The sequence below is a fragment of the Lonchura striata genome, chromosome 2 (assembly GCF_050655825.1).
Source record: "Lonchura striata isolate lonStrDom1 chromosome 2, ASM5065582v1, whole genome shotgun sequence".
Taxonomy (NCBI): Eukaryota; Metazoa; Chordata; class Aves; order Passeriformes; family Estrildidae; genus Lonchura; species Lonchura striata.
This window is the reverse complement of record NC_140704.1, coordinates 26,071,730-26,098,362: the sequence shown is the minus strand read 5'-3', so window position 1 is coordinate 26,098,362 and position 26,633 is coordinate 26,071,730. Positions and strand designations below refer to the sequence as shown.

Here is a 26,633-nt window from a genome sequence, read left to right as displayed (position 1 = left end):
AATACTTGCAAATTTACAAAAAAAAAAAATGTTTTTGGCTTGGTTCTGCTCCTACAATGGCTAAAGTAGTTCCTTACATCCTGTGAGATTTTCTTTTACATCTTCCTCTAGAAGATTTGCACATGCAAATACTACTAAAAGACACAACAGATTCTTCATATTCACTAAGAAACTAAAAGCTATCAAAACACAACGCCAGACATGGCTGAAGAGATCCCAGATCCTCATCCACGGCAGAGAAACCTCTTGTCACTTATTCGCACCACTTCCCTTTGACAAGGTAAGAACTCCATGAACATTTTTTTCTCTCAAAACCAGTAACACCTGGAATTTATTTGACTAAGGGGGCAATATGTCTAATGCAAGTATTTACACTTCAGCCTGTCACTCTTGGTCACAGCAACCCCTATCCAGAGAATGATTAACCTCACTGGAAACAAAAATAAACCAGATAACCACGCCCTAAAATGCATCTTTTAATAATTGCTCTAAAGAGAGCTCTAGAATAACAAGGCAGTTGAAGGGTGTTTACAGTATAATGTCCAAAAGTAAATGAGATATTTTACACAGGGTTTCCTGTATTCCAAGCTGTGTCATACCTTTTTCTGCAAGATGAAGGACCTCATTAAGAGATTTGTCTCACATGAAAATATTTTCTTGCTGTTACTTTGCTTTAACACAAAATCTATCCTATTAGGGTTTTTGTAGTTCTAGGAAACAATCCTGTATTTCTTGCCATAAAACCATTCTTGTTTGTCAACACACGGTCTGTGCTATGTACACCATGCCTGGGGGTATGACCTGCTGTTAGCGGTCACACTAATGCCAAACAGGGAAACTAAACAAGCTCCCAAATGATACTGAAATTCCTCACATTATATAGTGTTAAATTATCTCTGTTGATTCTTCAGAGCTCAGGCAGTGCATCCCTAGCTCTCTACCCAGTAGGACCCCAAGTCCCTTTCACAGTCACTGTCTCAAAGCACAGTCCCTGTTGCTGAAAATATCTTGCACTTTTAGGTCTCTGACTTCTAGCGAAGTAGCTCAGCTCTGTCTCACAGAAACATGGAGACACTGACACGAGTGCTTGGGACCTCTGTAAAGTTCAGAAAACGATGCTTCACTACCTCTCCTCTCTTCATTTTCTAGTTTCCTTCTGTCCACTCTTCTTCAACCCTTTTCGGGGGCCCTAACAACCCAACTCCTTCCTCTCCATTCTGCTTTCATGCCCTGTGTTGTACTTACACCTCTGCTCTCTCACACCGTAAATTAACACTGCCCCAGTTTAGTGGGATCATTTTTCACTCGATCTTGCTGCTCTCCGTTTCTCCTTTTACTTCCATTTCAAATGCCACCTGTGAACTATTCTCCTCATTTCAAGCTCTGCAATCAGCTTCAAATCCACCTCCTTTACTCAAAAAGCTCTCATACAACCCCAATGGCCCAATTCCGACATGAGCTAAAAACCAACGCTCTCCTTGCCCCCCTCCCCCCCGACACGGCCACCTGCCCGCGACGTTAAAGGGCTTTTTTTCTCCAAGTTTCCACTATCTCGATGGCAGCGATTCATGACAACTAAAACACTTTATTATTTCCTCGCTGCTCCTCGCGGGACACCTGCGGTCCCCAGCAGGCTGGGGCGGCGGCACGGGACTTAGGGCTTTATCAAGGTGGTGGCGATCAGAGCCCCAGAAGGGCCCCAACCGGGGTGACTTTCCCGTCGCCTCCCTCACAGCGCTGCAGGGAAAGAGAAGGAAACGCGTCCCTGCCCCGGCCGGCCCGAGCGCCGCGGACCCCCGGCCGCGCCCTCCCGGGGGGCCGGGCTGGGCCGGGCCGGGCAGCGGCTCCGCCCCGCTGCGGGGGCGCCCGCGCCGGCACAGGCGGCTCCGCCGGCCGCGCTGACGCCGGCGGCGCTGGAGCACCTGGAGGGGCGGCGGCGCCTGCGGCTCGGCCCTTCCCTCCCCGTTCCTTCCCTCCGCAAGGTGAGTGCGGGGAGGGGGGGCTCGCTGCTCTCCGAGCCGGGGCGGGCGGGGAGAGCTGGTGCCGCGGTACCAGCCCCGGGTGGGCGCCGCCTCCCCCGCGGGCTGCTCGGGGCGAGGGAGGCGGCGCGGCCGCCGGGCCTGCGGAGCTGGTGCCCGTCAGCGCTGTGACTACGGGCGCACCTGTTCAGAGCGAAATTTCCAAGGCACAAGATGGCATCTGTCCCTCCTTTTGCCTTGTGTTCCCCCTCCCGCCGTGCGGTTGTCTCGCCATGATTATTGCATTTATCCGTTTGTGCCTCCCGTACATCCTCCCTGGCGCTGTGCCCGCTGGAAGCGGGGAGGGAAACGGCCGCTTCTCCTCGGCGGTTTCCGGCTGGCTGCCGGGATGAGGCGCAGGTTGCCCGGCTGCGCTCCGAACCCTCCTGGGACCGGCCGGGTGGAGAGGGGTGGCAGGGCATCCTCTGGTCAGGTAATGTCAGATCTCCAACCAGCACCGAGGCAGTAACAGCTGGTGAAATGGCAATTCAAGAAACCCACATTTACGGTTGAAAGCTTAGAATTTGTGAAAGGTTCATCTTGGTAATCAGATTTATTTTACATCCATCCACCTGACCCATGAAAGCTGTCATAGTCTTTTAGAAGAAAATATAAAAATCGGATGTTACTTGAAAAATCAGGTCAGTTTTTAGTAGCAGAAAGGGGTGAAGGGCGCTGTGTTATTTGTCAATATCATTATGTATATATATATGTTCAGTGCCATATTTAAATAAGTCTTCTGTTTCACACTGTTTTGTGTAAAGCTGATAGCCTCGAGGATCTGTGTGACCCCTCTTAAATTAGTAATTCAGACTTGCCTTAGTTCAGAGGTGTAAATGTGAAAATGATAATATCACAATTACATCCTTTAATACCCTGCCACCAAGTTACATTGTGGTAGTATTTTGGACGCTCAGCATTGGAGCTGTTCTTCTGTTTGGTTGTTTGTGATGTTTTCTCCCTGCCTACAAGTCTTGCTTTAAGCCAAGATGACCTTTTATTTCCATTAAACACCTGCTTGTTTGCTTTTGTTCTCCCCATGTTTAATTGTGTTATCCTCGTTCTGTTTCAGTTTCTGAATAGATTTTATTTAATTTGAGTCTCAGAAAGCAGCTGTGGCCCTTGTTTTACAGTAGACTTTTTGGAAATAAGCTGTCCTTGTGTTTTGTTCTAGCATACTTGTTTAAGGACAAAACTGTTTGATCACTTTTCCAAACTGTTGGACATAAAAAACGGTGAGCTTGATTTTGGTATCTGTAGTGCAGTGGCATTTGGTTATAGTATTTTATCTGATTTTTTCATAATCCACTCTTTCCACTTTGTCTATCCAGTGCTCTCAAAGAGAGAGTGGAAGAACCCCTTCACAGTGCTGTCTGGCACAGATCTAGAAGTTGTAGTTCTTACTGGTGCTTCGCATGATGACCAGCAACACTTTGTTTAGACTTTAGCAGGTTTTTTTAACTGCTGTTTGAACAGACTGTTGGTTTAAACTTAGTAATTAAATAGTTTAATGTTAATACCACTGAAGGAGGAATTTAGTGTCATGCTGCAGAAAACTTCTGGGTAGTGAACTGCCATAACTGGTATAACCAGTCACATTTTGCACATGACAAATTCTACTGAAAGATGATGCGGTGGTTAAATAGTGGCAAACCTCAGTCTAAATGAGTTTCTAAAGTTTCTTCACTGTTAGAAGGTCATGCATAAAACGTTTCCAGAAAGGTTCCAGCACTTATGTGTCTAGATGATGGTCAGTGGAATTTGCTTCCTTTTCAGCTAAGAAAAAAAATGCATTTTAGATAATGGTGCTTTCTTGTATTGTGTGTGTTGGAGTTGAGATTCAAATATGAACTGCAGATTTGCATGTTCAAGAAGACCAGTTATAAGTTTATGGAAGGGGGAGGTTTCATTGACATTTTTCTTCTGGAAGTTTATATTAATGGGGGGTGAATAGTGCAAAGTAAAATTTCTGTTGAACCCTACTACAGACTTAGGGGGTTTTGTCCTGGCTTAGTAGAGTTTCAAGGCCAACCATCTTGCCAGTTCATCCCTGTTACCCATACTTTACACAGTTGCTAAATTGTTCTGATGATTTCTCATGTAATCTTTTCTTGAAGAAATTAATAATAACAGCTCTTTTCAGTCTTCAGCTGGTATTGAAAGCTGTTGGTACGAGTTGGCAGAAAAAGAAATGTGCTAATGTCTCATATAAACAAGAAGACAGAAAATTATCTCAAAGACTTTTTAATACTTTTCAAAATCACCTCCAAGAGTATTGCTCTGTATTTTATTCTTCAAGATGTTTTGCTGCTGTTCAACCATAAAATCACTCTGGAGACAAAATTATGCCACATGATGCAGAAGCATTAAAAGTACAAAAGCCCAGAGAGTGAAGTTTGTTAGAGAAAGAACCAAACAGTCAAGAACAGTAGAAATGTTTGACCTTTTAAGTGTTGCTAGTAATAACAGTCTCACAGTACTTTTTCCTGTAGCTATTGTTAGCCACAGCAAACTGAGGGGCATTTTGACCGGTTATGCAATTGCTTGCGTCAACCTGGAGAACTGTCTGTACCAAGTCACTGAAACAGCACTTGGGTCCATCTTGCAAGTAGCTTCATAGGGATCACCACTGCTCTAGGAGTGTGTCAGGATATTACTGAGCGCAGTAATAAAAAAGTGGAGTGGACTGTGTCTGCTGAGAATATATAGCCCGCACTGATGGTGTTTACTCGAAGGGTGGTGCAAGGAGATCGCCTGGTATTGTTGTTGCTGTGCATGCTAAGGCTGTTTTGTTAATTGAATCTCTTATCCACAGATGTGAAAAAATCTCTAAGGGAATCTGGAGAAAATTATTTTCTTGTGTTCGCTCCTCCAGCATTGTTTCCCCTTGGGTATAAATGTCATTGCCTTCTGGCTTGTGAATGGATAAAAAAGCAGGAGGGAGTCCGAAATGCGAGAAGGTTGACTGTGCCAGCAAATAGGGTATCTAAATAAGAGAGTCATTAGTTTGAAGTTCTAAAGCCTTATATGTCTGTATCTAATATACTGTACATGAAAAAATAGTTCAGGATTTTTTTTTGTTCATTCACTACTTTTCCCATAATTTTGCAAAAGGAAAGTTTCCCAATATTAAAAACTCTACACTGACTGCAGGTAGAGTGCGTTAGAAAAACAATCTTGTCCCCTATAATCTACGTACAGTGCATGTTCCATATGATATTTTGTTTAATAATATTCAGCTATTAAGTTTATGAATAGTGATTCTTAAACTAGCAGAACAAATGTGTATTACAAAACAATTTGATAGTCATCTTGAAGAAACAAAGTGAGGCTGCATTTAGAAAAAAGATTAAATACTGCATAGTAAATATCTCCAGTTTTGCTCATTTGCAGTGAGCTTAGACCTACCATTCAATGACTTATACTCAAATAATTCTATAAAATTAATGTAGTACTTGCAATGCTTACCTGGTTGTCTCACCGTTCTCCACAAATAAAGTGGAGCACTTTACTAGTGAAGTACAAGATGTTATCTGAGGGGGAACTGATACTGTGTACTGTCCCTTCATTATTCCACAATAAGCAGATGAAAAATCAGTATAATCTAAAGAAGGAATTTAAAATTAAATTTTTGTGTGATTAAATGATATATGTGCAAATTATAAAGTTCTGTGTGCAAATGAGCTTATCAAGAAAGTCTGTTGTTTGCCTGTCAATCTTGCAGTCTATCAGCATTTATTTGAAATATTTTGTTCTGAGACTACATGTACATGTTGTGACTTCATGTGCCATGCTTATTGATGTTTTTGAGAATCCACTGAGTTTAGGAATTTTTTTGTTGTCAACTGTTTAAAAAACAACCAAAAGAAACCCCCAACCCAGTTCCAAGGAGATCACTTATGCCTGTAAGTTTGACCTGATAGTTTTTGGAATAATATGACAGATATATAGTACCAGATAGACATAAAATTATTTTTTAGAGAGGAATGCTACTGTTGAGTCCTTGCACTTTGTGAGGGCAAAAATAAGTTTTAAAAAACATGTTGACAGTGCTAAATTTCTGTTTTTTCAGGTTGGCTAAAAAAATTACTTGTAATCTTTCAAAGCCAGAGGGATGGATGGATGGATACTCTTTAGTTCTTGGTGTAAGGGAGCAATAAACTAAGTGTAAATTTATCTACCACTTGTACACATCAGAGTTGGGAATAGCAAAATAAAGACTAAATGTTATCATAAGAAACATGGCCCCAGATATCACCGTTTTTTTAGACTACACCAGAAACTTAAGTAGAACAATTTTCCACATTAATTGTGTATTCTGAAATTAGAAGTATGACAATTTTGTTTTGGAAGAAAGTAACTCTTACGGTAATGCAAAAAGTGTAATTTCTGTGTGCACAGAGCACAGTGGTGAGGCTCTGGCTGAGGTGCTCAGTGTTGCTCTTTGGAGGTTGTATTCACTATCTGTACAGGGACTTAGTCTTGAGAGGCTTTTATGGTAATTTAGGCACTAAAGTTAGATAATTGCAGTCAAACAGGATGATTTTTTCCCCTCTCAGCACCTCCCAGGTGTATGAATATAGCAGGAGCCTTCACTGTGTAACAGATGCCATTTATCCTGTGCTTCTTTTAAGGATGTATGAAATTCTTTCTAGGTGTCAATCCCTGAAATAGACTGAAAGAGTAATTCTGTTGATACTGCAATCTTGTATTTCTTCTTCTGAGAACTCATGGATAATCTCCAAGATAGATACTTTCCAGGATAAGTAGCAAAGCTGTGGATCAGTCTGAGACAAAGGATTAGACAAAAAGTTGTAATGGGTGAAGTGCTAATTCAGCACTTACAGACCAATTGACAAACTTTTTCAATTAGTAAACAAGTGCATTAGTGAGTAGTCTAACACAACAAAAAGATTCCTGGATTTAAAGCTAAGCATGGATGATTCTGCAGGATTAGCACATCAATATTGAGAATTAAGAGCTTTAGAGGAAAAATTAAATCTTGTCGTTTGTCATAGATATGGCTTGAACTCTAGATTAATTTTAGCTGAATTAGAGTGGTAGCTATTCTTGTATTTAAAAGTAGGAATATTTCTAAGTCTGTGTGTAATCTTTATGCTGAAAGACCCAGACTTCAGCTTTCCTCTTTTCCTGCATTGACAACATGGATAATTCAGATCTATATTCTCTTTTGCTTGGGAAAGGCAAAATCAAACACCATTTGAAGCTCCTGGTCTGTGTGTTTTTAGGCACACCAAAGAAGATAAAACTGTAGCCTTTCTAGTCTTCATCTTGCAGTGAGACTGCATCTTATTTTGCAGACCCATTTACTTGGTTCAGTTTGATCGCAGCTTCCAGGGAGCAGAGTGGAAGAGATAGGTTGTCAGCCAAGAGCTGTTGGAGGCACAGATGGCATTGATTCCCTCACCTAGGCACATTTTCTTCCCTTTGAAGTATTTTACATAAATGAAACTATCGGTCTTAACTTTTATATATAGGATTCCTTTTTTTTTTTTTTGTTACTTAGCACCACTATACTATTACTATTACAAAAGGTTTCTTAGAAGATTATTCATTTTAATAAAACTGTTGATGTAGGTAAGTCAGCTGCAATTTATGATTCTGCCATACTTGAAAGTTGTAAATTGCAAGGATTTTAGGATGTGGACAATCTATTGGGATTTGAGAAGCCACAGAACATATTATCTGATTTGAAAAAACAGTAGACTTGGAGGACAGCTCTGTCAGTGAAAGTGCAGACTCTTCTGTGTGTTTTGATGAACATACTGCCTTCACGTAAGGTTTGCTGAATTTTGCTATGCTGTTTGCTTAGTTCCCTTTCCTTGTTTCTGGATGTATCTCAAAAGATTGTGTTGTTCAGTCTACTGCTTTTGTACATAAATGCTTGGTCATCTTTGAATGTTAGATTTGCTCTGTACATCAGCATTTATAAGGCTTTCGTAAAGATTTCATATCATCTCTTTGTTCTGAGAAGCTGTGATTAGATCAACAGTTTGTTTTATGTACAGACTTCAGAGTTGAAAAGATTCCTGTCTGATGCCTCTGGATGCTGATGTTTTTCTAGGTGGTCTGTTGCCTGAGCTAAGAGCACACGAAGAGCTATGTAACAATGCTCAGACAAGAAGAGATACTTGCATTAGGAGTAAAGCTTTTGTTTGTTGGGTTGGGTTTTAAACTGATTTCCTCATAACCTAGGAGAGTATTAAGGTCTGACCTTTACGTGCCTTTGGCACATGACACTTCTTATGTTTAGACTCACTGAAAAAGAGAAGTAATGTAAGTGACATTGATATACAGACTTGTTTGTTACCAATGTAGCTGTTGGAGAGAAGGCACTCATACCATCTTGTTCTTATACAAGCAGAATCTAAAGATTATTCATGAAGGTGTTTAGCTCTTGGGAAACGAGACCACTTATGCTGAAACAAAATGTACTAAAGCTAAAAAAGAGAAGCAAACTTGTATAAATGTGGTACAGAGCACAAGCTGGAAGGTAATCGTAATGTATACTGCAGTTCAAATCCCACAAAATACCGTAAAAGCATTCTCTATTTGCACAGAAAAAATGTACATGTTTATTCAAGTAGTCTTGGAGAATATAGAGAATCAGAGGATTCTCCATAGGAATAGAAATGCCACTTTTTAATGACGAGTGTCCTCCATCAAGTTTCATTTCAGTGTCACAGCTAATAAATTTCTTAGTAGGATGATGAATATGGCAGAAATAGCATGAAGTTCTGTGTGCGTTCCAGTTGTTATGGCTTCCTGTGGAAATAATTTATGGGTAAGTAGTCTACCACCCAGAGAAACTCTGCCATAGTTGGCTGTTTGCAGGACCATCTTGGTTTCAGCATTTCTTGTCTGTGGCAGAGCACTGCCTGAATTTGGCTGTATTACACCTGAAGCCAGGTGGAGTCTAGAAACAATTCTCATGTATTTCAGTGTCCGGGCTGTGCCTGTCTTCTCTGGCATCAGTCTGCAAAAAGGATGGCTTGTGGAAAGTGATGCTGAGGCTTCTTGGTGCCTCAGAAACACCTGCTAAGGATTTTCAAGGTTTTGGCAGGGCTTGTGACTCCACCTGGTTCTGTATGGGAGTGAGTCTTTCAGCTCTGTGGTCCCTTGTGTTCCAAGCAGACTTGTTATGAATGGAGCCTGCTCCGGTTTAATGCTGAAACTGAGGGTAGCATCACTCTCTTTCAAAACAGAGAAGCACTTGCAAGATTACTGGAGCCATAAGTGGACTTCTTCAGGAAGCCTCAGATCCATCACTGTGCAGTATTATGTGTGGGTTTGTGTACATCTGTAATGTGGCACTGCTTTCTCTGGTGTGAATAAAGCAGGTGTGTTTGCTTCTGAAACCCACCCTCTCATCTAGAGTATCCCTCCCTTTTGTTTGTCAAGGTAAAGTCTGTTGTGGCAATAACAATAACTCTTTATTGTCAAATATCATGGAAACTTCCCAATACAAATGCTTTTTTACAGGGTGGTGATTTTATTTTCTTTAGTTAATCATTGTTAGCATAATACTATTGATTGAAACTTATCTTTTTTGTTTGTTTGTTTTAATACACTGAGAAGAAAAACAAGCAAAAAAAAAGGTCCTCTACATCAACTCCTTGTGGCAAGTAAAGCTTATTTTTATACCTAAAACTGTATGATAACATGGGTTAATTTTAAATTTGACTGCAATTTTTGGAGCAAGTACTGGTAGATTCAAGTTAGTGTCACGTGCTTGTATTGTAGTCAATTTTGGTAAAGATCAGCTGGCTTGTTACGTCTGTTTGGGACATTTGTGTTGTTCTTCAAAAGCATAAAAGTTGAAAACTTAGAAGTAATAAGAAGTTATGTGTTCATTCTTGGTATTTCTCTGCAGCCTCAGGGCCAACATTTTGTGACTGTAGGGATTCTTTACATGGCTGTTAAATGTTCCTTTTAATCTTGGATACTTCCCTGCGCTGTTTCCAGTCCCCTCTTATTATTATCTCAGTTTTTGAGACTAGACTTAGATTTTGGTATTTCTTTTAAAAAATCTCACTGCTTTCAGCTAAGCTCTATGCTTTTAAGTGTCCTTTGATAGAGCTGAACCAGTATCTTAACCCTTTTTGGTTCCTGGATCTGGAACAGACAGTAACAACACATGAAGTAAGAGATTATATTAATAAATTAGGCCCCTGTTAAATTACTGCAAGAGAGACAATTTACTGCACTTTTTTTTTTAGCAACTACATTTCTGGTTTTTCAATGCTAGTACTTACTAAGCTGTCTTTGCAAACTGAACTCTCATTTAGGACCAAAAGTCAGCTCCATACAGGAAATAAAACGGGCAGAGCGATTGAGTTTGTGTCCTGGGCTGCTGCTTGTTGCTACTACTTAATTACAGCAATCTCCCTGGCATGTTTTTTATCTACACTGTCTAGAATTCTCTGGGACCTTTTTCCCTCCTGGCCCATTTTGGGTGATATCACATGCCAGGAGCCATTTCCAGCAGGCAGTATAGGTAAGGCTCCACTTATGTTTCCTTACACCCTGATTAACCATGCCAGCAGGTCCTGTAGCCTCAAACACCTCAAATGCCATCCTGTCACACAGCAGAACAGAGAACACTACTTCATTTTCATACCATGAAAATATTGTCCACTTTGAATGTAAAAATTCCCACAAAGAATATCTTCAGGGCATAAGAGTGCTATGTAGGACCTGAAAGAGTATAACTAAGATTTCAGAATCAAAAGGTGAGGTCAGATGTTAAGGAAGAAAGAGCATGGGCTGTAATTGCAAATGACAACTGTTTCACCATGACCCTGTTTATTTTTTGTAGGGACCTAGGTTTCCAGGAGAAGCAGGTGGATGTGTACAGTGAATAAGGTCAGTGCCTTACACCTTTTCCCATAGTCATTGCTTATACTTTGTTCCAAGTAATATACATGTTACTCCACCTAGATAGGCTGTTCTTTGCTTCCTGTCAAACCAAGTGTGCTGCTGAATAACTGCGCCATGGATGTGTATACGAGCTAAATCCTGTGGTCTTATCTCACTCACACACCCCCACAGTTGATTTGAGGACCAGTGTGAAAACAGCAAAGTCAAGAACATAAAGGTATTAGAAAATGAGTTAGTAGTGTCTGTGGCAATGCCTCTAGAAGGAACAGCAAAGCAGTCCATTCTGTATCTTGTCTGACTCAATGGTTCTGTAATACAAACAACAATCTGAAAAGATTCTTTCTTCCTCCTTTTTTACCTTACATTTAAACTCTGGTCTGAAGACAGAGTTACTAATTTTCTTGTGGTCTCTCCTGCAGTGCTTAAGAGCATTTCACTAAAATTCCAATTCAGGCAAAATTCCTGCTCTGATATAATCTTGCAGTATCTCTTGGAACTTTGCCAGCAAGTATCACAGGTACTGCCAGCAGAGAGGTTAGACTCAGGAATCTGAGATTTGGCTCCATTCAGCTCCAAATGGAAGTGCATGTGCTTCATGCTTGCAGGAAGCATCCAGGTTGTTTGCATTGCCTTGTTTGGGTTCCTGCAATCTGTTCCAGTCCCTTTGCCTCTCCAGTGCTAACTACACTGTCTGTATGCAGTACTGTGGTAGGTACATTTCCAACATCATGACTTCCCTTTGTAGCCCCTTTTCTTTCTTACTTGGGTTAGTGCCAAAGTTCAGTTTCAGCACTGTTACCTCCATAGCTGCTTTTTTCTTTACTGTTTTCTCAGTCAATCAGCTTCATACCTTATTGGAGCTGTTGGTGTATTTATTCTGTGCCTCTACTTGCTGAACTCCATTCCCCATCAGTACCACCCATCTCACTAGCTGCATTTTGGTTCATCCAGACCCTGCTGCAGTGCCTCCATTCCCATGTTAACCATGTGCCAGTCCTCTCTGAAAGCAGCAGAGGAGAAGCCGAGTGCTTGTTGTTCATGAGTATCTGGCTTGGCTGGTAAATTTGGCCTGGAAGGAGCGTGCTCAGGTAGTGGTGGGAAATTATGTGCATGCCATCTGCAGTGTCCCTCATAGAAAAACCATCTGGCTATTAAATTTCACATCTCTGACTCAAGACATGATGTAACTAGTGTTTTAAAAACTAGGTCAGTGGGATATAGGCAGAAAAAAAAGATAAAAATTAATTGAATTTTGTTACTGCTAAAACTTGTAGGAAAAATCTTGACTGAGGGCAATGCCTAACATGGACAATTTTGGCATGCCTCATCAAAAGTCACTGAATTTATGCCTGGTAAATTTGCTTTTGCTTGAAAAACTTGCTAACATAGAAGGATTGGCATAATTGATGGCAGCACTTAAATCCATTTGTAATGGGTTTTCAAGAGAATTGTGTGGTACCCAAGGAAGACATTTGGCTCACAGATTGAAGAGTTTTCTTTTGTAATATGGTAAACAAGATGTTGCAGATACTTGCATTAACTGATAATTTCTTATTTAGGTGTCTGAAGAAAACAAGAATCATGGAAGGTCACAAATAGTAAGCATCTTGATAATTGTTTTTTATTCTAAAGAGCTAATAGTGTTTGGTGTGTTGATTTGTTCAGTTTGTTTATCAGTCTCATAATTCAGGAATCTGTATTATTCCCAGCACTTTTTCTAATCTTTTTGTGACCTTATATTAGTAGCTAATTTTTAGTCCTTGCACTATGCCCCCCACAATTTCTGGTGACCTCAGCTGAGGTAGCTCTCAGGGCTGGTTAAAATCAGATGAGTTATGGTGGTTTCACTACTGAAATGAGATCTCAGTTTTTTTCACTGCTGTAGCAGAAGTCAAAGCACACAATTAGCCAGGCAGCTAAGGCCTTTATAATATCTTGTGAGAACTTTGACTTTTTTTTTAATTATGATTAAAGTAAAGCTATTTTTATTAAACTCATAATACAGGAGGATTTTTTTATTCATTAAGGGCTTTAAATTTTGTATTTTAAAGGTGCAGCATGTATCAGGTCTTCACCCAACTTGATAGGCTGTCTGTTGTCAGTATGTATAGTGGCTTTTTTTATACAGAAGTCCAAATAAAGTGTGGTATATTTTGTACTTTTTTTTCTGTAGCACCAAAGACCTTTATTTTGATTAATAAATTAAATTATTGGAACTAATATTTATGTAGAATTAAATGGATAAATATCTTTGCATTTCAAGTTTGGTGAAGAAGCCATGAAGTGTTCTATATAAGTGCTTTTCTAAATTATGTCTCTGCTCACTTCCAGTTTAATTTCTTACCATCTCTTTGGTAATTAAGGCATTGTCATCTAACTTACTGATTAAAAGTAACTAGAGCAAGTAATATAACCTGTGAAAAAATTTCCTTTTCATGTTAAACTGTGTCACTAGTGATTGCATAGAGTAGATGTCATCCCTTTTGGGAATATGTACCAACAGCTGGTTTTTTCAGAATGGCTGTATTGCTTCACAGCAAATATATAGATATAGGTAGATATAATCAGAGGGTCATAGGATGATTGAATGACCTGGATTGGAAGGAACTTTACAGCTGATCTGGTTCTAACCCCCCTGCCATGGGCAAGGACACATGTCTCAATACATGACTTGATGTGTGTGTTGGGTCTGAAGAACTTTTGGGGTAGCATCTGAACAATCTGTGTGTTGTGAACAGAACTAGAGGTCAATATCTCACTAATGAACCCCAGTTTGTCACTCCAGGTGTAAGGTGTCTTCTCAAAATAAAATCAACCTATTTAAGTTTTGATAAGTATCCAATATAGCAGTGTTTAGCAACCATGTACTTCTAAAAAGCTGAAAGAGTACCACAGCTTTTTATATATGAACAGAGGGGAAAATGCATGTACTTTTGCACAAATTAAAAATGGAATTACACTTCCTGAAAGACACCGAGATTTTCATGGTAAAACTGTATTTTTTATTAAGCTGTCTGGGTATGGCCTAAATAGTGTGGAATATGGAATTTATATATTGCACTTTTTATTAGGTCTGCTACAGGAATGCAGAATTATCTCAGTGAAAACTAATCCTTGAAAGACAAGGTTACCTGTTAAACACCCACAGTTGTCATGTAGTCATTTGTATAAAGGGACATGTGAGATATCAGTCTTTCACATAACATGCTCAAAAGAGAGGAGCGTTCTTCTAATTGGTTTTTTTTATTCAATTAAAAAAAGGAGGGCTAGAAGTAGTCTAATCCCATTCTTAAAATGAGCTGTGTCAAATCCCAACAATGCTGAAATGGCATGAAAATTGTTACCTGCTTAAGCAACTCTACTAGTTCACTTGAAACTCTCCCATTAATTATACAAAATAAAAAGTTAATTCCATGGACTATAAATAATTTCCTAATGCATCGGGAAGAATTCTTTGAAGCTGTTTATTAGGCAGTACTGCATGGTTAAGATATTCAAGTTGAAATCGGTGTATTATTTTTCAGAGAAGGATGGGAAATACAGTAATTTAGTTGCTTTGTTATTAATGCATAATGAGGAGCTGCATGTTAGAATATACGTGTTAGCATGCAAATGCAATATTTTTAATGGAAATGTATTAATTGAATGTGTTAGACTTATTTTTAAAGCTTCCAATTGAAGTTTTAAATTTGTTTGTTAATATTCTAGCAACTATCCAAGAGAATTTTATGATCAATATGCTCAAAGCCAAGAAAAATCTGTGGTCAATAAAATGCAACAGAAGTACTGGAAAACAAAACAAACCCTTATAAAAGTTACGGGAAAAAAGGAAGATGAACATGTTGTGGCTTCAGATGCAGATCTAGATGCAAAACTAGAGGTTTGTAATTTTTACACATAATGTCTGTTCTCGGTTTGTTGGTTTTTAAAGGATTTTCATTTCTACCAAACCTTCAATACGTGTGCACATAGGATATAATAAAATTTTTATAATTTTCATGTAATATCTCTTCCAGATTCTGACAAATCAGAAGACTTACGTAGGTAAATTCAGGGAATATAGGGGATTTTTTAAACACAAAACCCTATGTCCCTCTAAATTTATTTGGAACTTAACATATCTCAGATTTATTTTCATGTTTTAGGGACAGATTTTCTCCTTTGTTAGCATGGGAATGTTTTGGACAAATTCTCACCTTCAAGTCATAATCCCATTTTAAAGGACAAGACCTGTGTAAATCTGTAGTCAAGCAGCCTTAAAAGAAGGAACTAACTGTGTGCCTGTGGTCTATTTTACTTCTAGCTGTGTAATGTGTGATATGGTAGAGTTAGATTTAAGTTGTAGGCTGGAGGTTTCTAGAAACAGATTTGTACATCTTCATATCTATACAAAGATACCACCTGAAAAAAAAAAAAAAACAGCCAACACAAGTCATTTGGTTAACTACCAACTGTTTGTTGTAGATCTGTTTCCAAAGCTATTTTTTTCTTTATTTTCCTTCTGTAAAGTTATGATTGGTCAGTCTTTAGTTTCAGTAAAAAACTTAAAAGAAGAGCACAATTGATAAGGACAATACCAGAAATATTGCTCACTGTTCAAGAAGAAAAGAATGGTCCCTAATAATTTCTACAAAAAATTGAGTTCTCTCTTGTATTTTATTCCTCAGTGTTTCTTGCATACATTTGACAAATTTTTGTGTGTTTTGTTTCAATATCAGCTGTTCCATTCTATTCAGAGAACATGTATGGAGTTGCTGAAAGCAATTGAACTGTATCAAAAAAGGATTTGTTGTAAGTATGATCAAACACACTAGTTAAAATGATAAGAAGGTCTGCATTATGGAGTCATTGAACAAGTGAAAAGGTAAAAATAAAAGTGGGGAACTACTAGTTTCATCCTATACAAAAGTAAAGATAATGTTCCTTGCAGACAGCTGAATGCAGATTTGGTTATTTGTTTGAAGATCTCCCAGTTCTGAAGTTTTATGTATTGATATAATGCAGTGACAGCAGTAATGACTGGAGAAAGCTTTTTTTAAATTTTTTTCCCATGATTTGGTTGACTTGTTTAAATTCAAAAGTATCTTGTCAAGGAATCATAACTTCTTTCTAAACAGTTTTAGTGTTTTGTTTTGCTTTTTTTTTTAATCAGGATTGCTGATGAAGAATTTTTTGCTTATTACTAGTTTTATAATTAAGTAATCTATGCTATTATGATGAATTTGAAAATGCTGATTTGATTGTGAAAACCATACAATAATTAGTGACAGTCATTAGTGAGAGATGGGGGACCTAATTTGGGATGTTTCAAACAGCAAGTTGCATTAAATGTCCTCTAAAAGTTCTCTGCAGTCCATATTGTTTGATTTCTGACCTGACGGAGAGACTCCAGCTACGAAATCATCTTCCAATTTACTGTCTTTTTCTTGAATCTTACACATTTTCTTGAGCTTTTCATTTTTCTTTATCCAAAGAGAGTCAGAGTTGTTGTTTCACAATCAGGAGGTAAAATTGAAATACAGAATAGTAGTGTATCAAGTTAAAGAACTGGCAGGTGAAATCTGATGGAAAGATTTGCATCAGATGCAGATGTGCATCTTCTGCCAAAGAATGCTGAGTCTGCATTGGAGTTGACTGTTGCCATTTTGGCAAATGGGAAGAGGACTTCAGGAGATCTTTCATTGTTTTAGGCCATTCTCCCTCTTGATAGTCAGTTGACATTGGTCCTATAGGAGATGCCCTCATCTCCTTGTCTTTTAAAGTGGCTATCATGAAATGTTTTTGTTCTCTGAGATCATGGTCCCAGTTTAGAGGCAATCAGCAATTCAGTGTAAAACCACTTCATCTTCCTGTTTAAAAAATGATCAGTTACTTTGAGGTACATGTGTTTCAGGTAATTGAAATACAGTGTTTGAATTATAGAATGTTCAAGTTGTCAAGTAATCTTGCCAAGTAATTTGAAAGTAAATGTTCTTTAAAATTAAGTACTTGAATTGTCATGTGAAATTTTATGTAGTCAAGCATGAAAAATGGTGAGCAAGAGAAAAGCAAGTGAATGAGTTTTGGTTAGTACAACTTGGAATTAGCTTCAATAAAAGTATCAGCTGAGGCAATCCAAGTAGTAAAAAAGAACTAAAAACCAACCTAACCAAACCAGACAGAACCCAAAAAACCCAACACTGAAAGTTAACTGCAATCAACCCAACTTTTTCTTTTTAAGAAAAAATAGCACATTTTTTCTGTTGTCTTTTGGTGCTAATGGAATTTTATGATTCTTGTTAAGTGTATCAGCAAATGTCTCAAATGAATTAGGTCTTCTGTTTAGTAAATGCAAGAATTCTGTGAAATTATTTCTTTTTGCTTTGCCACTTGGACTTAAAGTGACTTAAACTGTTTGCTGCTAGGCCAGTTTTAAAGCTGTTCGGAATCAATTAAATAACATATTTGACAACTAATTTATTTTTTGTTAGTTCTGTCTCAGGAAGAAAATGAATTGGGGAAATTTCTTCGATCACAGGGTTCTCAGGATAAAACAAGAGCAGGAAAAATGATGCAAGCTACAGGAAAGGCCCTCTGCTTTTCTTCTCAGCAAAGGTATAAGGGTCAACATTGCTGTCTGATTTGCATGGTACTTGTGATAATGGTAGTTGGTTCATCAATGTCATAATTCATTTGGCCATTTGTAATGTTTGAGGAACCAATTGATAGGAAAATTATTGATAAAATCTGCTGTACTATTGGCAATATTGGAGACTGCTTGAATTCTGCCTGATGCTTTTTGTCCATAGACCTGCTATGTCTGTCCCCTGCCTATCCTGTTCAGCTCAGTAGTTCTAAGGCTGTTCTGGAGCATCTTCATGGCCTCTCCAGCAGTAGGGCTGTAAAGGAGCTGATGTCAGATCCTTCTCCTGTTTGGTGGCAGTTCTCACTTCTCACTCTGCAGAGAAGTGCTGCAGCAAGCTCATTGTGGAGGTGTCTGCTTCCTGCAAGGGAGGGAATGAGTAAGGGAATACTTTTTTCGGGCCATCAAGGTGAGAAAGGAGGAGTCTGCCATCTTCTGCTTGAACTTGAGTGTAAAGTTCCTCTTAGAGAAGATCCTAGATCCCTGTGGAGCTCATGTAGCTTGTGCAGGGGCAAGTAAAAGGCAAGGAATCCAGATGGACACACAAGCACACTAAGACCTGCTGTTACCCAGAGTCCTTAATGTCTCACTGACCCAGTGTTTGCTCTAGCAGTTTAAAAGTAACATTACCTGATGTCATTATAAGTATTGTAATGCTCTTTTTCAAAGCATTAGGACTATGAAAGTATGAAATTCACCATCACTCACAAAGGAGAATTTTATTCCGTTATGTTTTATAGAATTTGGAGGGTTTTTAACTCCAGTGATACCTTCTGGCTTTATCTTAACAGTGCAGTTGTTTGGTTCAAAATAAAGCATAGCATACAAAGCACTGAGAATTTCATATGCTTATCTTGGGCTACAGTTTGGTCATTTTCACCTCCAGTAACAGTCATGACTGGGATCTTTAAGGCACATGTAAGGCACCTTTGAGGAAGAGTGCTGATGACTTGCTTCTTTATGAAGCTTAACTGTTAGTAGAAATCCCAATGCATATCTACATAAACTAAACTTTCTTTTGGCTATCTGGGTAAGAATTTGTAGAAAGAGAAAAAGCATAGTGGAAAAACCAAGTCACATTAAATTCACATATTTTTATAGCTCTTGCCCAGCCCATTTTTAAGGCATCTTTTAAAATAAATTCACATAAAAATAAAACCATTTGTCTTTCTTCTTTTGAGCTATCATCAAACTCTTGTGAAATTGGGACTGCTTTTATTTATGTTTCATGCTCATAGCTAGCTGAGTAGCTGGAGATCAAGATGACAATTCTTGGGATACTGGAGCCAAAATGAGAAATTCTCTTCTGCCAAGGGACTTCCTGGCACATTAAACTATCTCTCTGCTGGTGTGGAGCTGATTGAATCCATTCCAGTGAGCTGCTGTTGGAAACTAAGAGGAAAGCAGAAGCAGCAGGAGGAAGCAAAGCAAGAGGAGTAATCCTTTCTACTGTTGAGATCCCATTAGGATCTGAAGTGATGGCATAGGGAGGACAACAGTGTCCCCTACTGCTTTTCCAAAGTGTGGTTGTTAGAAAAAACATTTAGATAAATGTCTAAATCTTCCAAAAGGTAATGTCCTTCCAAGAAATCTTCCAATTATGTAAAAAAAAAAAAAAAAAAAAAAAAGCCCCAAAAAACCACAAAGAAAAACTCAGATAATTATCTACCTGACAGATTACTTATTTACATTTACATTTGAAGACTGAAAGGCTTATGGAATGCTTTTTATGATGTTTAGCATGACATTCCTGATACATCTGTGATACCTTCCCAGTAGTAAATTACCTTGGGTATATTTTTATAGTTGTTAAATGAAACTTGTGAAGAGGAATGGTAATAACATACAAACGGTCAAACTAAAATACATAGGCACAGTAGAAGAGGTTTATTTTCCACTCACACATGTAATTGAAAAGTTGCTATTTGAACAGAAGGGTTGCAAACACAATATTCATTCAAAATAATTGATTCATGTGTACCTCCAACCATGTGGTAGAATCATCTGCATGTACACTGGTACTTAAGTGAACTATGTTGGCTGTGTATGTTTTGGGTTTTTTTTGAGTGCTAGTAAACTGTCAGAAATTGTATTACTCCTTTGTAGAACAACATATTTAACATGTTGCTCTTGTTCCTCTCTTTCCTTCGTGCCTTCCCCCAGATTAGCGCTCCGTGCTCCCCTCAGTAGATTGTATCAAGAAGTGGAGACTTTCAGATACAGGGCCATCTCAGACACCTGGCTGACAGTGAACAGAATGGAGCAGTATCGGACTGAATACAGAGGAGCTCTACTCTGGATGAAAGATGTGTCTCAGGAGCTGGATCCAGATCTTTATAAGCAGATGGAAAAGTTCAGGAAGGTATGAAGTTTCCTCTAGTTTCCTAGAAGGGATTGCCTAATGAATGACAATGAAGCATGGTTTTGACTCTTCCAAGGAGGGCATAATTGAGAAGCAGTAAGGATGCCATTTAGCCTAACTTCTTTGTGGGCTGTAAGGGAAGGCATTTTTTAGTAGTATATTCAAGTTCAGCATACATCTTTATAATTTAAATAATATATCTTTTGGAAGAAGGTTATCTAATTTTGAATACTTAGGAGTGATGCCCGAATGACTAATAGAGGAACATATGTCTGCTGTCAGAGGGGGAAGGGAATATTGATTTTTGCAACTAAAAAAACAAAACCAGAAGTGCTCTGCTATCTGCTGCTAAATTTTGAGGGCAGTTAAAGACCAACAATTTCAAAATTCGCTATTGTTGGATGTGTAAATTTGGAATGCAGTTCAGCGTGATGCAGTTCACGCTGATGCAGTTCAGCATGATTCTTTGACAGCTGCTAAACACTAAAGCTGCTAAGGAGGCATTCTCCATAAATAGTTTTCATTCAGTGTCACTCAAGTTTGCCAAACTCCTCCCCTCCCAAAAGACTTGCAAAATCACAAGCCCTAGGTGGTAGGCTGCAATTTTGCTACCAGGTGAAAGTATAGAATTTATTTAGGCTGATCTTATCACAGTTCAGAAATGCACATGAGACCTTCACATTTTCTAGTGGGACCCTAGAGCCGAGTTTGTTAAAAGTCTATAATGTTCACAGTTGACTGTTTATAGATTCTATCAGGAAGACTTAGGATCTTGGGTATAACCAAGTGGCTCATACTTTGAGTAAAGGCAGTAAAAAAATTTACAGAAATTGTGTCATAATTGAAAGCAGAGGTCTAATAACAGAAGCTGTATTAAAGTGTACATGTATATATGTATATGGCTTAGAGATAGGTAATGTATAAAAGAGAAAACCCTGTTAATTGATGGCTTAAGCTGTCTGTAACTGAAAGTGTTTGAAGATAAAATACACATAATTATGGATTTTAGAAGCTTGAATAAACCATCCTAACAGGAAAGGACTGGCATTCATCTAACTATGTCATTTTCTGTAAACCAAAGTGGTGACAATAGCAATTAAGAAAGGGATGGAACAAATAGTACCCCAGTTAGCCATCTAATCTTTATTTAATGCTTCAGTACAGGGTATTCCTGTAAGTCTTGTGGCACCAGACATATATTTTATTATGCCCTATGGGAAATGTTTGTAACGGCAAGTTCTTGCAGGTAAAATAATTGGTATGGTCTTGGCCTCAGCTGATTGCTTATGTACGTTGTTTGATTTATTAGGAAAACACTTAAAAATGGAATGTTAGAATTAATAAAGCAATACTGGTAATAATCATAGAAAACTGATTTATAGCTTTCTTGCAAAACAAGTGTTGCGGAAAGCATAAATTATATAAATGACAAAGTAATTAAAATAACATATGGCTTGTGCAGTGAGCTGCTGTAGATAAAAACCTAGATGTGAAATTTTGGACATCTTGAGTTGCTGTGCTTCAGGGTCAGGAAAAAAAAAGCTTTTTTTTAAGTTCTTACAAAATTTAGTAGCAAAAATGTGGAAATACTAAGTATTTTTAAATATTTCTAGATCTAAAATAAATTCTATTCTGACATAAAAAAATAAAAGTAGATTCTAAAATCCTGTAGCATGACCTCAAATCATTAAAAAAACCAAAGTTGAAAGTTTTCTGAACATTTCTCTTGTCCAGCTTGTTGTCAACTCAAAACCTTTCAGTTCACATTGTAATGCAGGGAACAAAAAGCTGAGTATTTTGTAGCCACCAAAGTAAAGAAATGCCCCTGGTATCCACTTTCCACATATCCCATCTGTGCAACAGGCATATCAAACTAGCCTTTGAAGATTTAATGCTTGCAGAAAGTAAACTTTTTGGTTTTTAACTGGGAAAAAAATACTGAAAATCCACAAGCATAATGTTCATAGGTAGCTGTTGCTGAGCAAGAGCCAAGTTTCTTTTTAGTGCTTTACATAAATTAATGGTGGATACTGTTCTAAATAATTAATGTATAAGAGTTTTTATTGTCTTTTTTCTATTTTTGCTTGCAGATCTTAATTGTACCATAGTGTGGCAGTGTAATGCTGAGGTTTTAGGGCTTATTTTGGATCTGTAACAATTTAAGAAATCATGCTAGTTTTCTGTTGAGAAAGATGTTATAATTATTCATGTAAGGTTTTGGTTCTTAAATTTACCATTGCTAGAGAGAAGCATTTTGAGCTGGAGCTGCGTATTGAGTGGTACACTGCCAAGTAGTTAGTGAAGCTGATCCTGTCAGAGCACTTGAAAGAAAGTTTTCTTCAGACTTCTGATTGTAAAAATCCAAAGTATTACTTTAGTACATGTTTTTTTTTTTTATTTCTAGTAAACAGTGCTAGTTTAATGATCTTTAATGCACGTAGTGCATCAGCAGTATTTACATCATTTAGTTAAGAGAATGTTTTTCAAGTATGTAGCCTTTTATAATATAAACCTTAATGTATCATTATGTATACAGATATGGTACTTGTTTTTGGAGACCAAAGCTAAATCAATCCAGATGGGGTTTTCATACCTTCCCTCAGAATAGCTCAGGCTAAAAGATCAATAGCTGAGTCAGTATTTTCAGAGCTGATAAAATCTGAGTTAAAACACTGACATTTTTGTAGCTCTCTTTCTAAACAATGAGGTATTTGAAAGAATTTTCTAATGCTGTTCTTAAGGCGTCAGTCTGTGTGGAAGACGCAGCAACACTACCCCTTTCAGAGTGTCTCAGAACACTGCAGAGCAGCCTTTTTGCACTGTTGTTTGAGGATAGCTATGCAATTGTAGCTACTTGAGTCAAACTAGGAAAATAGGTATTTACTTTTCCTTGCAGAGTTCTATAAATGCTATGTAACTTTTTTTTTTCCTGTTAGCAGTTTTTATTACCAGTCCAGTGCTGTTCTGGTTGTAGAGGTCTTCCATCCCAAGTTCAGGGTTTGAAGTGTTCCTTGAGAGCATCTGAACAGTACTGTGATATATAGAAGAATTTTAATGAGCTAATATCCTTTTACCAAATTCTCCACACTGATCAGGTTTTTAAAGTTCTTAAATCTGGTCTCTTTTATCTGTCTGGAGACTGTACACTCTAACATGAACAATGTTGTAAAAATATAGACCAAATGGCCCAAGTGCTGGTGTACTCATTCCAGCTCTGAAAAAGTTAAGCTTTTCCATGCATTTTCTGAGCAGGAATGCAACAGTGTGTAGGGTAAACTATGAGACCAGGCAACAGCCTTCCACATGCAGCCTACAGGACACAGGACAGAGTGCTGTTCAGTTTTACTGGGCTGTGCTATCTCAGATGCATGTACAATTCAATATAGACTTTATCATCAAACCTGTGCATTTCAGTGCCATCTCTAACAACTAAAGAGTGAGAGCTGAAAAAAATTGTCATGCTGACCTTAAAGCTAACTATGAGAAAATTACATCTGTGGCATAATAGGTTGTTTATTGTGCTACATTGATAAAGCAGACTAATCCCTTCTATATTTGTTTTTTCATTTCCATTGTTCTCATACTCCTCTGCTTCCCCTTCATTCTGAGGCTTGAACCAAATCTGGAGTATCTTTGTAAATAGCAGTGACTATGCTGGGCTCCCTGAGACAGGCTGCACTGCACCTTAGGGCCCCAGCTCTTGGTTTGCACACAGATCTTGAGAACTTGCAAGCTAGAAGATGAATTGTTTGGATACATTTTATCTCCAGTTCTTTCTAGTTATAGTCCTTTATATACTTGAAAAAAAACAAAAAACTAATGGCCTTACATGTAATTTTAAAGATAAATCTATCAAGCAGGAAGGAAAGTTCAACAAGAACTCAAAATGGCATAATAATAACTTAAACTGCTGTTGTTATAAATGTATTAATATAGGGAGTGTCTGACCTGTGCAAGCTTTCCTTGAATATTTTTTTTATTTCTTGAAAGTTAAAACATCTATGGATAGATGGGAAATAATGAAGATAGAAATAAATCTACTGGTTAAAAGGTCATAAAGGAAGCATTGCCTATATGTATTCATTGTAAAGGTCTCAGCAAGTATGGCTCAGATACATCTGCTGTGGCCTGTTGGGAAGGTTCAGGATCTACAACTCTGTTCCCCTTCTGTCCCCTTGCCTGTTTCTACTGCTGGGCATGAGGGTGTGATGATAAAGGTGTTGTACCATGCTACAGCATCATTTGCTGCTCACCTGTCCATTAACATCAGCGGCTAACAGCCAGGCAAATGTAAAGGCACTGTGGAAATGTCCTGGAGTATGGTTTCAATTTTTTTTTTAATTCTCTGTTACTTCTGAAAACTCTTGGAGAGTTTGGAAAATGCAAAAGCCTAGAAAAGGAGAAAAACCAAATATGAAGCTGAACTTTGAAATAAGAACAGATTTGGCAGTTGCCATCTTTGGGAACTAAATTTCAGTTTCTGGTAAAAATAAAGTGAAAAGGAAATTTGTAGGCATTTAGAAGCTAGCAAACTGAAGAGCAAATAAAAACGTAGGTTTATAAATAACATCACATATTGGTGTTTTTTATATTCTTGCATTTTTAGTTAAATTGTTCTTTTACTGGAAAACAAATTGCAAATCTGTATTGTTTCAGTTTCTTATGAGTGATTACTGGAAAAGTGAATTTAATTTTGCTAGAAAAATAAGAGCTCTCAGGAGCTGTGAGTTGAGAACATTGACCAAGGAACACTAAACAAAGTTTCAGAGGATCATAGAATTTAAAGACGGAAACCAACTTAAAGATCAACTAAACTCTCTTCCTGCCAGGACAAAATCTGTACATCTGCAATATATTTTCCTAGTGTTTTTCTATATCTAATAAAACAATTAATTTGAGGGTGACCCTCTTAGAAGTTTTGTGGTGCTGTTTGTTGGTCATGTTCTAGTTCAATTATTAAAAGCCAACCAAGAGAAAATATGCTAATACTACTTGCATCTGCAGATGATATTAAGCTGAAAAGTCTTTGGTTTTCCAACAGCAAAATACACCAGCATCTTAAAGAAAAATATCTATGGCCATGACAGTCACAATGGTGTAAATAAAAGACTCTAAGTGGAAATACTTACAAGTAGCAATATAATTGATGGATGTTTAGAGTCAGCTAGGGTAGTCACTGTTGACCAGCCTTGGGTTTTAAAAATTAACAAAAGGAATTCTAAAAAAAAGTTTTCAACACCAGTCATCTCTGTTTGATTTTAGGTGATACTTTCCCATTAGATTCCAACTTCATATGAAAAACTTGAAGCACGTTTATCTTGAGGTGACAATAACATAGGCCCCTGCATGTGAGAGAGCACATGTTGGTATTTGTGCTCTGGAGGTGTCAGAGAGATCTGAGTTGCTTCAATAGACTGTATGCTGGATATGAGATGTGGCATAGCGATGTGAAAAAAGAATGGTGGCTTTCTTAATACCTGCTAGGAATCTGGGATTGTAAAGCCTATCACATTAATAGGTAGGATTTTTATCAGCCTTGGTTCAAAATCTTCCTTTAAAAAAAACAAAACAAACCCCACCTATTCTCTTTGAGTGATTGGAATTGCTGTTGCTGCTTACTAGAAGAATAGGTGAACTTCCAGGAGGTGCAATAATACCCTCTGCAAGGTAGCTGTGTCTCCTCTAAAATTAGTGAGATGGTGTCAAACTGCACTCTGAGATCCACATCTTAGCGCAGCAATGTGATAGCAGACATAGAGATAACAGCCCGCTCTTATGATATGACGATAAGCAACACCTACACATCTCTTCTTGTGACATGCCTGTGCCATCGAGAGTAGGTTTGGTTTCATTCTGGTAGGGAATAGCATTTACAGTATGGGTGTTGAAGTCAGGGTTTTAAATATAGAAGTATATGGTGTTGGAAATGCTAAATTCAGTGATTTACCGAGAAATTAGTGTAGTGAAAGACAAAGCGCATTAAAAAGTGCTCTTCAATCAAAATTGTAGTTGTTGCTTTGTGATTGTTTGATTTCCTGGTAAAAGAAAATGCAGTTCCAGTGCTGAGCATGTTTTCTTTGAGGAGTTTCTGCTATAATGCTCCTTCTGGCTTTTCCCATATCATATTTAGTAACATTAAGCGGAGAAACCAAAACGTCGCAAGATATCTCACATATGAAATGTCCAAGCATTTTAAGGCAGTTAGGAAAGATGTACCTGTTTTGAAAACATAACCTTAAGAAGAGATGTTCTCCACAGTAAAAGCATTTTATAGTCTTACAACTTTAAATTACCATTTCAAGTACCATTTGTAAGACTCAGAGTACATAATGATACAAAATCAATTATTTTCTGAAGCCATTTCATGGATATTAAATATCACTGATGATTGTTACTGAGTTAAAAGCCAGGTAACAATGTGTGATGGAGATGCCCTTTTAAAAGCATAATAAGAGTATGCCACTCAAATATAGAAACAGACTTCTTGGAACAGATTACATAATCTTTAGAGGTATTGCTTGTAGAATATGGTTGCTTCCAGAGGCTGATGCTTACCCTTGAGAAATGATTCATCATCTGTTCAGTTATTTTTATGAAATAAGATTTTGAGGTGAGACTGAAAAATGGTGTTGAAATAAAATAAAATTAGTCTGCTAATTCGTCTCCTAATTCGTCTGCTAGACTACAGATACAATATCGTTTTTTAACAACTTTGTTTCCTGTAACCTTG

At 37.9% G+C, this 26,633-nt stretch overlaps 1 protein-coding gene across 13 annotated transcripts in view; it reads left to right on the top strand.

Moving 5' to 3' along the window:
- The first annotated feature begins 1,848 nt into the window (after window positions 1-1,848).
- The window catches only part of ICA1 (islet cell autoantigen 1), a 63,910-nt gene continuing 39,125 nt past the window's right edge, over window positions 1,849-26,633 (top strand). For 7 of the 13 annotated variants that reach the window (XM_085567321.1, XM_085567320.1, XM_085567289.1 and 4 more), the window contains exons 1-7: window positions 1,849-1,982; window positions 10,858-10,904; window positions 12,479-12,517; window positions 14,628-14,799; window positions 15,638-15,710; window positions 17,390-17,513; window positions 19,705-19,903. In XM_085567321.1, coding sequence (XP_085423447.1) covers window positions 12,501-12,517; window positions 14,628-14,799; window positions 15,638-15,710; window positions 17,390-17,513; window positions 19,705-19,903 — 585 coding nt within the window. In that variant the 5' untranslated portion in view covers window positions 1,849-1,982; window positions 10,858-10,904; window positions 12,479-12,500. Of the gene's footprint in view, window positions 1,983-2,090; window positions 2,452-3,191; window positions 3,254-9,617; window positions 9,661-10,857; window positions 10,905-12,478; window positions 12,518-14,627; window positions 14,800-15,637; window positions 15,711-17,389; window positions 17,514-19,704; window positions 19,904-26,633 lie in introns of those variants that run through there. The other 6 variants (XM_085567296.1, XM_077787806.2, XM_085567301.1 and 3 more) reach the window with 4 other exon arrangements.